Source organism: Lepidochelys olivacea (assembly GCF_965140295.1).
Source record: "Lepidochelys olivacea isolate rLepOli2 genome assembly, chromosome: 9".
Taxonomy (NCBI): Eukaryota; Metazoa; Chordata; order Testudines; family Cheloniidae; genus Lepidochelys; species Lepidochelys olivacea.
The window spans coordinates 98,169,896-98,186,310 of record NC_140419.1 but is presented as its reverse complement, the minus strand read 5'-3'; the positions used below and the strand labels follow the sequence as shown (position 1 = coordinate 98,186,310).

The window sequence follows — 16,415 nt, the reverse complement described above, 5'->3', positions numbered from 1 at the left end:
TTTTTTAAAGCTAGCAGCTTATTCATGAACTATACAAGAATGGTGATAATGTATAGAAAACAAATAGTGAGACACATGACCGTTTCCAGTGGGGTGTTTATGTAAATAGTGGTTTTAAGTTAGAGTACTTTCCCTTTTTATTATATACAGTAATTATGAAAGTTTTCATAATTCATTAGCTTATACGGGAAATTACAGTTTGCCATATGGTTATAGAGAATCATGTGATCACAAAAATGAATTTGAACCACATGATCATGAATCTAATATTTTAGTACAATAAGTTAGTGGATATGTCGAATTCTTAACTCTGATCTGCAGACAAGCAGAACCTGTAAATGTGTTATTGTTCAATGATTTTTTTTGACCTCTAGTAAGTGTTTTTATGTCAAGTGACTATGTAGTAATAAACTTCTAAAATACAATATCTACCCCCAAAATAGTTTGTTACATGGTTACAATCCAAAAGTAGCAGAAAACCTGAGTCTTGTCACCTGGCCTGAGACTCACAAAACTCTCACATAACCAGTCCCACTGAAGAAGACTACACTTGTGAGTACAGTTTTATAGGATTGAGTCCGTGATCCCCTCAATTCAGTAAAGATGGCAAGATCAGGATTCAATATGGGTTTCTAGTTTTCCTTATGTTTCATTCCAAAGTGCTGTCAATATACTGCTTTCTTTCAGACCCTACCTTAAACCTTAGCTTTTGAAAGCTGCTTTCTTAATCTGATGTGTGCTGTTTCTGCCTGAATACCTTTATGAAGTTGTTACAGTTAGCAGAGAAAACAGGTCTTGTCAGAAGTGAACATTTCAAGAAGTTATCCCCCCTTTTTTTAAAAAATATTATAGTGTCTTATGAAAAGGCCAACTGTTCCTGGTCTAGCAGTAAATTGAAATGATTTGCCCAGTAATCAATGTAGCTCTAATTCAAAGAGCTGCTTTCTGAAGATCCTGCTCATAGATTTAGATAGTGGTAAAGCACTGAGTGTATTTAAAATCATTTAAATACAAAGGGGTGAAATATTAAATAGTTTTCACTTATATAAAGTGTAGATAATATTGCCAAGTTCTAACCTATTCCTTAGTTTGTATTGAAGGGCCAAATTATACTGATCTGTCATTTAATAATTGAATAATAATATAATGATTCATAGATGCTTATGTGCATAAGAGGTGGTAATACTGTACTAAACCAATTACCGGTAAGTACAATGCAAAGATTAGACTGGAAACGGGGGAGGGGTGGGGGGAAGCCCCAAAGGAGCAGATTTAAGTGTTTTTCACATTTGCATGTACATGTCTGAAGAGAGGAGGTGCAGGGATAGTTTAGTTTCATTTTGCATCAAAATGTTTGTTGCTCCTGCTGACTTTCACTTTTAAAATACAGCTGGATATACTCAACTCTTAACTGAATTTCAATCCTTAATATACGTTTTATTTTGTTCAGGGATTGCAATTTGCTTAAAATCATTAATGTATTAAATGCAGTGCATTTTGACCTAAAAACTTGTCCCAGATTTCATTCACAAGGCTAAACTATTTAATTTTTTTGAATATTTAATCCCAATTCACTAAAGTGTACAGGTATTAGGTGCTTCATAAAACTACACTGACCTTTGAATTCTACAGTGAATTAGTATCCACATCTTAAACTCTATATTACAACCAGACTAAATTCCTTCTAAGACATCACACTGCTTTAGATTTTTCATTAGACTCAACATCAGTTTTATTTTTTTCTGAAATTGAGAAAATATGCTGTAGTATGACAAATTAAATTTTGTATATTAAGGAAGTCATGTTAAATTGATGTGTGAGTGTGCTGGATTATGCAGGGCTTGAAGTTTTTGGTATTAAGGTATTCTGAAAGTGCTATCAAATATAGTTATAGAAATACAAAATGGCTTTCATGGCTAGTGTTACATTTTTTGCACTGACCCATTATGTAATACTACTGTAGTAATATTGTAAGATTGTCTTTCAGTAAATTAACTGAGTTGTTCTAATTGGCTTTCCCTTAAAGCTAAATTGAATTTGCCATTTAAAATTCTCTCATTCTGAAACGTAAATTTTTTAAATATTCCTTCATACTTATAATTTCTAGCCCTGTGACAGAATCAAAGAAGCTCTTGATTTGTCTTGAATTTTTTTTGTTTCTTAAAGGGGTTGTGTTTTATACTACCTTTTTAATAAACAAACTTATAAACAAGCCAGTCTTTGCTTCTCTGATCAGTGTTTGAAAGAATGTATTTAGGCTAATTTCTCATTCCATTTGTTATGTAAGCTTTTTGTTGATAAGACAGCATGAATGAATATTTATAACTTGTGGTTGCACAGTAATTTTAATGCATGTATACATATATACTGATATTTTAGAGCCAGACTTTGTATCTCTGGTAAGGTTACTTTACAATACTATATATTTTTTTCTCTCAGTACTATAAAAGATTCTGAAGATGGATGGGCAGACTGAAACCAAACTTCATTCCACCCTGTCATATTGCAGTTTCTGCTGGATAATTCGCATCAATTTGACAGGGTAGAAAGTGTTTAGGACAGAGAAAGTTAAGCAAGCAACTTAACTATTGTATTCTGTTGAACAGATGCTTTTTGTTGTACCCACATACATGGCTATAGCCATCACTTCAGTAGGACCAGAAAACAGAGGGATGTAAGGTCGGATAGGAGAAAGGGAAAATGGAAAATAGGGCATCTTAGGTGCCACTCCCAGCAACCTTTCCTCTTCAATGTTGAATACAATCTATGTAAATGACTTCAAGTATGTCTGACCTTTTGTAGGAAGGTAACATTTTTGACTCTGGTCATGTACCCAGTGGTTCTTTGCCACGTTTCTTTTTACTAGGAACTATTCTTCAATGCAGATATTGTCTCCTTGATTGTGTACACATTGTGAACAAAATCCTATTTTTAAAAGCCTATTTTCCTCATTCCTGAAACCTCCTAACCCGGTTGACTTGTTGGAGTGCATTTCATGCATTCTTAGTAACAAGGCTGAAGGAAACGCCTAGTGCAGTCACAGCTAGGGAGTTCACGCACACTCCCTGCATTCTGCTGCAAAGTGCACTACATCCATGCTGGGAAAGGATCACAGACTTCACTGAATGTCACAGCATGACTGTTCAGAGTGTTGATAGTCTCCCAGTGTGGATCAATTGAAGGCAGTAAAATAAGGTAAGAGAATCCTGTCATGGTACCAATCCTCTTACATTATCTTCTCCACATTTATTTGGTAAAGGGTGAGGCTTTTTCACTGAACTGTTTGCATGCTGCTTGGAAAAACAGTGAGGAAAAAGGAGAATTTTTTTCCAGGCAGTTCTGAGTCTCTGGGCAGCAGGGAACAGAGGACAAAGTTGTTCTGTGAGATGCTGTCTGTTTGAGAACCAGCGCAGAACTTGGTCATCTGCAGCAACTCTGACCATTCGGGTTCATAGGGACTTGCTAGCTACACACCTTTGCTCTCCAAGAGCAAATGAACTTTATACAACCAGAAGGTGGGAATGGACGACAGGGGACGGATCACTTGATGACTACCTGTTCATTCCCTCTGGGGCACCTCCACTGGCCACTGTCAGAAGACAGGATACTGGGCTAGATGGACCTTTGGTCTGACCCAGTATGGCAGTTTTTATGTTCGTACCTGCACCAAGTCTCACCATAGTTGGGGGAGACTCTCCTTGGGGACCCAATTTAAGGCAATAAGTCTCTTCTTGTATTTCAATAAGAGATTGTTTTAAAAAAAAAAAAAATCTTAAATCCTACCCTGTTTGTACTCTTCCACACTGAACCAATACATTCCTCTTAAATACATTTTGGCAGTTGTTTGTGGTAGGTAAGCAAACTAGTGGCTTCCAGCTCTGTGACCATTTGCCCTGAAAGCAATGTATGCTACCTCTTTGCAGTCTTCCTGCTGGAGATGGAGGAGTGGGAAGTTAAGGTTGGGGTAGTTAACATACTGTACAGTGCTCCCAAATCTTGTACTGTCAACCTCCCTATCACCCAAACCTTGTCCAAACAGTTCGTTCTAGGGGATGGGTAGATAGAGATAGAAATTATATTGGCCATGATTCTGTTGCCATAAGTTGGCTTCAAAAAAAGGTCATGGTTTTGGGTGCTCAGATACCATGGGTATGAGCATGGTATGAAAAACTAGATAAATACTAATTATCTTCTAGTAGTACTTTGGTGCCATCTTGTCTAGTGCTGTAACTACGCAGCCCTTTTCACTAAGTGAGAGGAGTTGAAGATGTTCAGCAACTCATACTGGAAAAAAAAACCTGCCTGAGGATGCAATTTAAAGTCATGAATAGATTGAGGATGGTTAACTAGGGTGACCTAGGGACATTATCAGTGATTTGTAATGAAAGAAGTAGTCCTTTGGCCTGGAAATTGAATGCTTGCAAACTTAATGAACTTTTAACATGTGTAAGCACAAATAATGGAGGCAATCGTCTTGGAACAGGTGTTTTCAAAAGAGCATTCATTAGGGGGGAGTCCAATGACAGTGTGCTTGCCATCCCTCTAAAAGGGAGGCATGGAATAGATTTGACCCCTGCAAGTGCTCTGGCAGCAAGTGACCCTGAGCATGATCCCTTCCACTAGACTGAAAAAAAAATCACCTGTGGACTCAGATGGAGAGAGGCCCACTTAGTGATTCATACTAGAATTTACATGATGCAGCTGCCCGTGGGCCTGGGATTTCCCAAATCAAGGCAAAGTAAAAGCCACTTTTCTTCACTAAGGTAAATCAGCTGTGCTGTTTGGGGCAGAGTATGAACAATGACAGTGGAAAATCAAGTAGGAATAGTGTGCTTTTCTGGTGGTGTTCGAGTCCAAGCTCTTTGAGGCATGAGCCTTTCCATTTATTAATTTTTGTGATTGCATCTAGAGGCCTCAATCATGAAGCAGGACCTCTTTGTGCTAGGAAATGTGTATAAACATAAGGTGGTCTCAAAATATTTAATTGCACCTAATTTTTAGTCTGAATATGTCCAGCTTTAACTTCCAGCCATTTGATTTCATTATGTCTTTCTGCTAGAGTCAGATCAGAAATTTAATTCCCACATAGGTATGTAAAGACTGATCAAGTCACCTCTTTATCTTTCTCTGGATAAGATAAATACTGAGCTGCTGTAGTCTCACAGTAAGGCAGGTTTTCCAGACCTCATTATTGTATCTTTTCTAAACCTTTTCCAGTTTGTCAATGTCCTTTTTAAAGTGTGGACACCAGAATTGGACACACTATTCCACCAAAGATTGCACCTATGCTGTATAGAGAGGTAATACCATCTCCCTACTGCCACTTGATATTCCTCTGGTTATGTATGCATCCATAGATCTTAGCTTTCTTAACTGCAGCACCATACTGGGAGCTCAAGTTGAGTTGGTTATCCACCAGCCTCCAAGTCTCTTCAGTATCACTTTCCAAAATACAGTCCCTTTGCTAATGATACACACTGAAACCAATGGCAAATTTAATCAGTGCTTACACCTATCCAGTAAAAGATTTTTTTTTAAAATGAGGGAAATACTGGTCTCAGTTTGCCTAGTATGAATAAATATACTCCTATCAGTGCCTTAGAATGTCCACTATATGGTAATCAAAGGATTTCTCATATGGCAATTTATAAATAGTTAAAATATCCTGCCTCTAATAGGGAAACGCTTATATAGATAGGGGCATTCATTTGTGTGTGGCAAGATGTAATTTAATCCTGAGTCAGGATTTGAAAGTCTTTGGGAATTCCCTGATTTGGAATATCTGAGCTGGGCCAAGGCTTGTTTCCTCCCCCAAATGAAATAAATATAGCATCATCAGTTTGTGTTTGGTTTGTCACTTGATAGTCTAATATGAACGTGTAAGGAACTATGTTTCTAAGCTCCACTGAAGTAAGTGTCATAAGAGAACATAGTGTAGGGTTTTCCTTTCCCTCTCTGAGATAACATTCGGATGGTAGCAAGACAATGGAGCCAGAGCCGTTCTTTGAGATCTGTTCCTTAAAGGATCTCAAAGCATTTCCCAGACATTAGTGAATCAACTGTAATACCTTAGAGCAGAGTTGGTCAAAAAATTCAACACCACTTCCATTGCACAATTATGTTCATCAGCCTCAAGGTGTTTTGTGAGAATGTGTTAACTTTGAATTTTTCCCTCAAATGTTGTCAAAGTGGAGTATTTAATTTAGACATTTCATTTTGACTTTAAAAAATTAACTTTATAAAATGAAGTTTAAAAAGTTTCAACCTTGTTGGCTAAAGTGTTTTGACAAGGTCATTTTAGAATTTTTGTGGAATATTTCAAGATTTGGCTTTGTCCTGCTTTTGGAGGAAAATAAATTTCAGCATGTCTGAATATCCTGGGGAACAGAAATTCCATTTTCTGACCTTCTCTGTGAGCTAGGAGAAGGTGATATCCCATTTTATTAATGGAATAAGTGAAGCGACTTGCTTGAAGGTCACACAGTAAGTCAGTATTGCCAACCCTTGTGATTTCAGCTGGGACTAGAAGTTGTCTTGCCATGACTATGAGAAGCTTCAGCCCTGCCTGTAGGGAAAACCTCTTCTGAATAGTTGCCTTCCATACCTGCCCACCTTCTGGGGAAGAGTAGCCAGTCAGGACTGGTACAGGAATTAAGACAAAAAAAATTAAGCCTCACAATTTGGTGGCCAAATTATGAGGTTGGTGGGGTTTGTTTTTTTAAAGTCTGACATTTCTGAATTTGGCATAGTCAGGGCTGAAGTTCCAGATAGCACAGAACTTTTGAGCTCACTTATTGCATCCATGCCACTTCCATTGACCTCTATGGGAATTGTGTGCCTGCAACAGACAATAACGGGACCCCCATAGTTCTAATTTCCAGGTTCCCATGCTAAACACTAGACCATGCCATCTCCTGCAGAGGTTGCAAAGAATAGCTCCTGTACTACAGTCTGTCCAGAGGAACAATAACTGATGCCAAGCAGGCACTCGCCAGCACTGATTTTAAATGATAGAAAATGAGTAGAGTGTGCCAAGCAAACAAATTTAACTTGCAGCTGTTCAGAAAATATAGACACGTGGTCATAAATCTAGAGCTTTTGCAAATACTTCTGACGCTGGTATGGCATAGCTATTACCTTGTATCCATCTATTTGCTTGTGTGCAAGCAATATTTTTACTGTATAAGCTTGAAAGTGCTATTTTAAACAAACGTTGGAGTGTGTTGAGGATCCCTCAAGTGCACTCTTTGATCCTCAGGCTAAATATTAATTTAACATGAAGGGTAATGGTCAAGTAGCTTCTGTAATGGTTCTGTGGCACCCCCATGAGACAGCACAGAGTGCCTGAGAGACAGGCACAGTGGTTGCTGGCTAAGACCATCTTAATACTATTTTTGCTGGCTTGGCCAGGTGGACACCATTCCTTCCTAGAGCTGATGCCAATGGACCACCAGGCTCCCTTTTTGTGACTTGGATAATACTGTGCAGGACACATGGAGTCTAGGCACAGTGCCTTCCAAAAGAGGACTGCTGAGTGAGTGAACAACTCATGTCACTGGTTCCCTCCCACCTCACCCTTTCTTTCTGCCTTATTTGGGAGCTCCAGCCATTGATCCTACACATGCATAGAAACTATGTAGCAGAAATAAATTTATCCATCCCCATACCAGCCTTTGCACCTATGGATTATAAAAAACTTACTGCAAGGAGCAACCTGGCCAGTTGGCATCATTAAGCTCTTTTAATCCCTGTACAGATACCCATGTGCACCCATCAAATTTGAGCTAGCAACTATACACACAGGATTTGTAGGTCCTTGTGCAAATTGGTGGGAAAAGGGTGAGTGTAGCAAACAGGAGCCCAGATACAGGATCTGACCCTGCTTCTACTGAAAGCGGTCCTTCAAATTCTACTAGCTTCAGCGGGAAGACAATCAAACCCAACACTGGCAATACAATCTTGGTTCAGAAGTCCTTGTTTTTGTTCATAGGCACGGCTAGTTACTGAAGATGGAAGCAGAAAGGAAAAACTCGCCAACACTGAGTAAAAGCAAACAGCCTGTGAAAACAGAATGGGGGTCTCAGAGTGTTGTATTTACTTACTTTCAAGGGGACCTTAACAGTGTGATAGATGAACACTTTTCTAGAGCATTAAGCAATGCTAAGAACCCACAAGATCTGAGCACAAAGCACAAGAGTGAGGATGTTATCCTGAAGAATGGTGAGCAGTTTTCCATGAGTGTGTTTTTCAATGCAATGCTGCTGTTTAACTCACTAGAGAGCTATGCTGGGACATTTAGACGCAGAGGACCAAATTATCACATTTAATTCTGATCAAGAGTGAAATCATTCTTTCAAAGCCCTGATCTTGTACCTAGGATTTCATGGGTAAGCCATTGGGTCCAACTGCGTGGATCCTCAGTAAATCTCTGCATGGGCCCAAGTGCAGGATCGGGGCCCTACCTTATGAAGAAGGTCTCCAATGTATTACATCATTTCATATATATATATTTTTAAATTAAACTGGAGAGCGTTTGTCTTGCCATGACACAAGAAGCTCCAGCCCTCCACCCAAATTTCAGCCCTGTCTGCAGGGAAACCTCCTCTGATTGGCTACTCTTCCCCAGAAGGTGGGCAGGTAGGGAAGGTAGTTAATCAGGGCTGCTGCAGGATTTAAGACAAAAAATTTCAGACATTGAGGAACCCGATGCCACCCACCCCTCAGGAAAAATGCCTGAGATGTTTCATATTCACAGTTAGAGGTGATCGTGACTTTCTAGGTTAGTCTATTTTAGAGTAGATTTGTTTTTTAAAACTAGTATTGTAGTAAATAAGCCAATTATTGTAAGTTTCCTTTTATGTAATCTGGATGAAATTTTGCAGCCCTTACTTAGATAGAATTTCTATAAAAGTCCATTGGAATTTGTCTTGGAAAAGTAAATAAAGACTTCAATAACGCTTCGAACACTTTTCTTTAAAACTAGATAGCCACATGCCTCCCCATCAGTGGAATTTCTCTTCTCATTGGACCAAGTCATATCAATCATCTCCTGCTACAAACCTATCAAATTCTGATCTGAATTTGTTGGCTGCTGCTACAGACCACCATCAGGCATCAGTTCTGCGGAATCCTCCTATTCAGCCTGCAGATTTGTGGCACTTCCCTTCGATAGCTAATCCAAGTCTTACTGATTCAGGATATCCTCGCTCCTTGCCTGACCCTCCTATGGTGCAGGGACCAATGTCTGATGGGAAATATGGTTCTCTTCTTGATTTTCTGCAACAGGAAAGGTGCCCAGCATCTAGCCAGGAATCTACCGTGAAGCAAAGCTCTAGCTCAGCCTGTATTACTGGATCAGCTAGGTTACAAAATATGAGTCAAAGTTTAACTCCCGGGGGAGGTAAGAAAATATTTACTATTCCTTTTACTGTGCTTTGCCCTTGTAAATGAAAAATAAAAATCTATGCCTGAAGGTGGTAAAAGCAGACTCATTCAGTCTAGCTCAGGGGTGGGCAAGCTTTTTGGGCTGAGGGCCACATCTGGGTGGGGAAATTGTATGCAGGGCCGGGGCAGGGGGTTGGGGTGTGGTGTGCAGGAACGGGCTCAGGGCAAGGGATTGGGGCAGAGGAGGGCTGTGGGGTGTATGAGGGGGCTCAGAAGGGGTGCAGGATGAGGCAGGGGGCTCAGGGCAGGGAGTTGGGGGGCGGGATGCAGGAGGGGTTTGGGTTTGGCTCCGGCCCGGCCCCACTTACCTAAAGCGGCTCACACCAGGACCAGGGCAGGCTCCCTGCATGCCTGCCTTGGCCCCAAGCTGTGCCACTCCAGGAAGCAGCTGGCACCACGTCCCTGTGCGGCCCCTGGGGGAGAGGGGGCACAGGGCTCCATGCACTGCCCTTGCTATGCCTGCAGGTACCACCCATGAAGCTCCCGTTGGCTGGGAACAGGGAACCGCGGCCAATGGGAGCTGCGGGGGGCAGTAGAATCATAGAATATCAGGGTTGGAAGGGACCTCAGGAGGTCATCTAGTCCAACCCCCTGCTCAAAGCAGGACCATTCCCCAACTCCCTAGATCCCTAAATGGCCCCCTCAAGGACTGAAGTCACAACCTGGGTTTAGCAGGCCAGTGCTCAAACCCCTGAGCTATCTCAGTACCTGGAGGCAAGGGCAATGCACGGAGCCCTCTGCCCCCCTCCACCCGGGGTCCCAGGGATGTGGTGCTGGTGTGGGGCCTGCGGCACCATAGGGGGCAGTCCCACAGGCCAGATCCAAAGCCCTGAGAGGCCGGATCCAGCCCACGGGCGCTCGTTTGCCCACCCCTGGTCTAGCTTCCTTTTAATCCAGTTCATTCTGTAGCCTGATCAAATAACGAAACTATAAAACTTTCACCTTTGTCTATTAATAATCACATACTTACTTATTGATTTTCACAGGTTCTTTCAAAAAAGCGGGCTATACAGAAGTTTCTCTCACAAAATTTCTCTCTTATTACAGGGCTGACTTGATTTGCAAGAGAGAGATACGTATTCAGTTGACCCTTTACATAGAAACTACATGTGTTTAGCACAATAAGCAATACACATTAATCAATATCACACCCCAATAATGTCCCTTTTATAGCAAGCTAAAATGATACAAGAGACAAGGTCATAAGTTAACAATTCAAAGCCCGTGGCTGCAAGTATTTTTAACGGAGCATCAATGAAATGTACTGTAGTACTTGGGAATTGTGTATTTGCTGCATAGCACCATAATTGTTTCCTCGAAAGTTTCTTGCACAGCTCTTTCCCCTCTGTTATGTTGAGGAGATACCAAATATGTAAGGAAGCTATAATATATTCAGAACACACACAAATGATTGCGCGCCCCTACCTCTTACATATCACTTTTCACCAGTAGACCTCAAAGTGGGTAACAAACAGCTGGGTGTGTGCTGGGTGCTCAGAGTCTGGCTATAAATGGAGTGGAATGTTTAGATATTATTTGAGCAATCTGACACTTGTGATTTCAGTTACTGTATATGGGGTATAATTAATGCTTATACAGCACCCATTAAAAAAATGTCCATGTGCCTAACTTTTTTCCCTTCCCCAGTTTCTGCTTGTTACAACAACAATTGGGGTAAAAGGCTGGTTCTTGAGCCATGCTTGTCTCCCAGCCAGACCCAGGAAATGGCACTAATATTCACTTCAAACACTACTGAATAAATATTTAACATGATGTTCAGTACACTCTATAGACAGGGTGTAATTCACACTATGGCTATAACCGTTCCTTGCTGAAAGGGGTTAAGGTAGTCCAGGGGTTAAGTCACTAGGATTTAGAAGACCTGGGTTCAAGTCCCTGCTCTGCCACAGCCTTCCTGTGACACCTTGAACAAGTCACTTAGTCTCTCTGTTCCTATCTGTAAAATGGGGTTGATAGCACTGCTATGCTCCCAGAGCGGACATGAGGATAAATACATGAAAGACTGTGAGGCACTCCAATGCTATGGTGATGGGGGCCAGAGACGTACGACAGAACAGCTTCAGACAAACTCAGCCAACAGAGAAATCTGGTAGTTAGTTATTTGTAACGTGGTTGCAACCATAGGTGATCCCATTCAGATAGGCACCATTCACTGAACAAAAAGATGATCCCTGCCCTAAGGAGCTTAGTGACTAAAATTTACACCCTTCAGGGACCCATGAGAGATGAGTTTAGTCCATTTCCCTGGCGCCCACATCGCAAAATCAGCCACTGCAGTTGGGACTAATTGGCACCATTATTAGTCTGTCCCGCCTAGGACTGAACAGACATGGACACTAAAGTTCTCCCCTTAATGTCCCTCCGGGCTAGGTTGGACACACTGGTGGGGATGCTGGCACTGCTGCTACCTATGCCATCCCTGTTCTCTGGATTAATACAGGACTCCTCTAGCCAGGGCTGTCAACCTGGCCCTTTCTCCCCATTAATTTCACAAGAAAATGGTTTTTAAAACTCCTTAAAAGAGACACTGTGGAACATTTAGCACATCTAGTATGGGCCGGACAGCTGAATGTCCATAGCTGGAAGGGGCAATGATATATCAACATAGCAATTTAGAGTAGAAGGTGTTTTTAAAAATACCCAGCCATGAATATAAACAGGTGAACGCTCCGCCTCCCATTTGCCTGGACAGGCTGCCATCCCAGCTCTGCTAAGGGTTCCAGCATTGCTAAAGTTAGTGGAGCTGAAAAGGAGAAATGAGATTCTCAAGTCAGACTGCGGAGAGTCTTTGTTCTCAGACCGCAGATGGAACACGCAGTGTGGGTTTTTGCACCTGAGATTTTTTGCTTTAGGTCCATTAATAGACGGATTTAGCTTTGTGTTTACATTGCACGTGTCTTTCCTAGATTTCTCCTTGCAGGGTGTAATGTTTGCCATTGTTAATATTTGCAAATACGAAGTGATGTTCTTACTACATTAAAGATGTGCTCTGGACCTATGGAATTCTAATTAAGGCCTGGTAGTGTGGGTCTGGGTATTAAAGCCTATGGAACTCACTCTTGCACTAACAGGAAGCATTTCATGAAGTCTGGGTGAGCAAGCATAGGACCAGGACAGAGAAGCAATACTGCTAACACCAGAGCTGGTTGAAACTTTAAAAATCAAAAGGTCAGGGGAAAAACTGTTGGGGCGGGGGGAAAAGGTTGCCATTTTCCAACTACTGCCTTCCCTTTGATGATCTCACAAGGCTTTAATATGTTTGAAAAGCTCTAACAGCCCTGTGAAGTACACCACTGTGCAGATGGGCAATCTGCAGCACAGAAAAATGAAGTTACTTGCTCAAGTTCACACAGTGAGCCATTACAGCTCTGGGATGTGTGCAGCTCCTCCCCTGGCAGTCTATAATCAGGCCACAAGAATTCTTACTTCTAGTTCTTGGCTCTAACTGAGAGAGGATACTTCTCAATGCACTAGGGATGTTTTTCTAGAACTGCTAATGTTTACATTTATAAAAGCACATAATGCCATGCAATGGTCCTGCAACACCTGTGCCAAAAGCTGGGTTGCAAAAGCACAATGTTTCGTGTACGCACTACTGCCTGTGTGTTTGTTGTGTCACTCCAGCTTATGACATTTTTTCCCCTTAAAATTAAGAAAGGAAAGCCAGCTCCTATCAAAGCCCAGGAAACCCCAGCATCAGTCTTGCCAGTTCAGGTAGGTAATGGAACCAGCAGTTCTTGCATGAATAAATCTTGACTCAAAAATATATTTGTCTTGACTTCTCACAAAGTTAAAGCTTCATTTCCTCTCTTGGTTTTGGACTTTGTTTTAGAATTATTTTTTTTTAAACGAATACACAATGCTCTGCTACACTTACATTCTTGGGGGGTGGGGGGAGGAGAAGGCATGGGGAGAACATGTAAATGATGGAGCCTTTTACATCTCTGTTTATGGGCAAGTCTCCCCTCCCCTCCAACCGAGTTTCTATAATAGTGTCCCCTGCTAATTACCTGTAAGTGTTCATCTAGTGTATTGACCACATTTCATACTCTCAGAAGGATACAAAAGATGAGACCCTGGGCCTGATTCTGATCTCTCTTACCCTGGTATAAGTTGAGCATAGGTGTTAGAACTAGGAGTGCTACCACACCCCCTGGCTTGAAGAAGTTTCTACCATATCCAGGGTTTACAGTTTGGTTCAATGGCTCTCAGCCCCCCCCCCCACTATACAAATTGTGCCAGCACCCCTGAAATCAAGTGCAATCCCACTGCAGTCAGTGGAGTTACACCACTGTAAATTAACTTAGAATGAGCCCCTGTAATCTTCAACAAGGTATAGTTCCAGGTGTTACATGCTTCTAAGAATAGTCATGTTTCTTTGCGGAGATGGTGGTTTTGCTATGCTAGTCGGGACACCTCATATCTGTGTTTCTCAACTGTCTACCGCTTGGGCAGATTTACTCTCATCCTACACAACTCTAGTGCTGGCTCATTTCTTTAGCAGAGATATTAGAAACACCAGACCCTACAGCAGCGGTGACAGACAATGCTAGTGCTAGCAGAGCAATAATCCCCAGATCCTTCAGGCTTCCATTATTGTTGCCTGTGTCTCACCTTAGCTCTTTGTCCCACATTTGGGAGGTTGTTCTGGTCACATGGCTTCTTTATACTTTCAGTGATGTGATTTATCTCGGAACTAAAATAGTCCCAATGAAATGACCGCCAGGTGCCAAAAAATAAAATTTCTTTAAAACATTGTAAGGATTCATGTATGTTCATGCTGTACTAGACACTGACTACTTTTATATTGCTGTATTTTTCAGGTGTCCAGTCTCACGATAGAAGACGAGACTTATACTTTTAGCCAATGGACGTTTCTGCTTTATGCCTGGAGAGTTCTTTTCATGAACTTTTATAATTTGCAGTTGTGAATCAGGAGGAAATAGACCACAGCTATTCTGTGTTTTTTTCACCAGCCAGTTGCATGTCTACACATGCTAATATGCTATTTTGTAAATGAGAGTGATTTACATCTAAGTAAATAACTTCCAGCCTATGTGATTCTACCATAGTAATTTGCCTTGTATAAATGAAATATATTTGACTAGAGAAGAGTTCCCCTTGGGCCCTCTAAGGACTCCTAGCACTTTAAAATCCCCCTACACCCATTTGTTTACCATCATTTGGAAAGAATAACCATCTATTGGCATTATGGAGGGATGCATTCAATGCCACAAGCTTTCATGTCCTCACACTGGCAAGTTCCCTGACTTGGCAGCTGGATTTGAACTTGTTTAAAATAGCTCTAGTGAGTCTGCTTACAAGGGGACTGAAAATAAGAAACAAGTCAACATAACCAAGTTCATTTCTTCCCATTCTCCCCTTTGTCTTCAGAGATTTGGAAAAATTAGGGACCCAGTACTTGGATTCATACTTTCAATTTCCATTGGCATCCATTGGAGACTCAAGGCAATGCAGGGTCAGTGGGTTATGTAGGGTCACATGCCCCCCAAAATTTACTGCTTAGTTGTTACTGAACATGCTCAGCAACACTGCTGAAGCCAGCTGCCCTCACTGTACCTCCCTCCCCCCCATCAGCAAGGATGGGTCATTTCTGAGGCTATATATGTCCCTTAGGGACCAATTCGCTCCTTGGATATACATGTGCAGCTCCTTTGGGCTTCAGTGAAGTAGCATTAGCGGATCTGGTAGGAAATTTGGGTTTTTATTGGGCAAGATGAAAGTGTTCCACAGCGGTAGAAGTTAGAGCTGGGGAGAACCTATTAAGTCATTGGCCTAGTCTTCTTGTTGATATTGACTTGTATCCTCCAGCACTTTATGTGGTTTAATTTTAAAGCAACTTAAGTAATTAATTATTGCTGGGCAGGTGGCAGCACATGGAAATCCTCTGACTCTTTTCACAAGCATGTCCTGTCCATTAATTCTCCCCCTCCCACTCTCCTGTGCTGCCTGCCCAGAAGACATACACATCTGCTACAATTACTGCATGGAAAAATCTCACTGGAGCAGTGTTCAAGTTCATATGTGTGACTACTGCAGTATCTCATGGCAGAAATACTGTGCAGGAGCTCTTTCTACCCTCACTAATGTAGGGCAACGGGTAGTGCTTTCTACTGTCCTCTGAAAGTATTCAGAAAGTAAAGATCCTGAGTATCTTCTAATGTGTGTATTTTCCTAATTAGAGTCACACCACTAATTTCTCTCATTAAAAAGGTAACTATCTTGAGCTGAATAAGATCAGAGGACAAGGGATTAAAGGATTCAAAAGTTAGGTGGGCAAAGAGACATGACCCAATACACAAGGCTCCTTGAACACTCCCATTGGTGAGTGGTTCTCCTCATCAATAATTCCTATTTGCTTCAATGGGGCTACTTGTGAGCAACTACTCAGTAGCAGGAATAGGGAGGTCCTTTGCTCTGGCCCACTATAGTTAATGATTTACCATTCAGCAGTTTAACTGAGACTGAGGGGCTTCTTAACTTATACATTTTTGGGCATTTCCCCCCATCCCTTCTCCCATATCTATTCTCTGCATTGAAAGATAACCCATTTAATACACCAGAGGGATACTTCTTTCATGTGCCATCTCTACATAACCTATAAGGAAGTTTTACACTTAGAAATCTAGAGTTTGCAACTGATAGGTCAGATCCTCAGCTAGTATAAATATGCCTAACTCCATTTACACTCTATGACAATCTGGCCCAAGGTCTTTAAGGCCTGGTCTACACACAGTCATACCTATTTAACTAAGGGTATGTCTACACTATGAAATTAGGTCAAATTTATAGAAGTCTGTTTTGTAGAAAGCGTTTTTATACAGTCAATTGTGTGTCCCCCCACACAAATGCTCTAAGTGCATGTAGTCGGGGGAGTGTGTCCACGGTACCGAGGCAAGCATTGACTTCCAGAGCGTTACACGGTGGGT

General features: G+C 41.5%; 1 protein-coding gene across 2 annotated transcripts; it reads left to right on the top strand.

Moving 5' to 3' along the window:
• Window positions 1-2,346: 2,346 nt before the first annotated feature.
• VGLL1 (vestigial like family member 1) lies at window positions 2,347-14,527 on the top strand. 2 transcript variants are annotated; one of them, XM_084638649.1, is made up of 5 exons: window positions 2,347-3,195; window positions 7,991-8,220; window positions 8,984-9,400; window positions 13,120-13,179; window positions 14,289-14,527. In XM_084638649.1, the coding sequence occupies exons 2-5, from the start codon at window positions 8,010-8,012 to the stop codon at window positions 14,327-14,329; spliced, it is 729 nt and encodes a 242-aa protein (XP_084494775.1). In that variant the 5' UTR covers window positions 2,347-3,195; window positions 7,991-8,009; the 3' UTR covers window positions 14,330-14,527. The 2 variants fall into 2 exon arrangements, with proteins under 2 accessions (XP_084494775.1, XP_084494776.1); XM_084638650.1 differs by lacking the exon at window positions 2,347-3,195 and adding an exon at window positions 3,206-5,300.
• The last annotated feature ends 1,888 nt before the right edge of the window (window positions 14,528-16,415 follow it).

What these genes read in the sequence shown, in the direction of transcription:
- VGLL1 (XM_084638649.1), top strand. Translation starts at nt 8,010, where the DNA reads ATGGAAGCAGAAAGGAAAAACTCGCCAACACTGAGTAAAAGCAAACAG. An exon ending in AAGTTTAACTCCCGGGGGAG is followed by an intron (nt 9,401 to 13,119) that starts GTAAGAAAATAT and finishes CTTAAAATTAAG; the next exon opens with AAAGGAAAGCCAGCTCCTAT. An exon ending in CATCAGTCTTGCCAGTTCAG is followed by an intron (nt 13,180 to 14,288) that starts GTAGGTAATGGA and finishes TGTATTTTTCAG; the next exon opens with GTGTCCAGTCTCACGATAGA.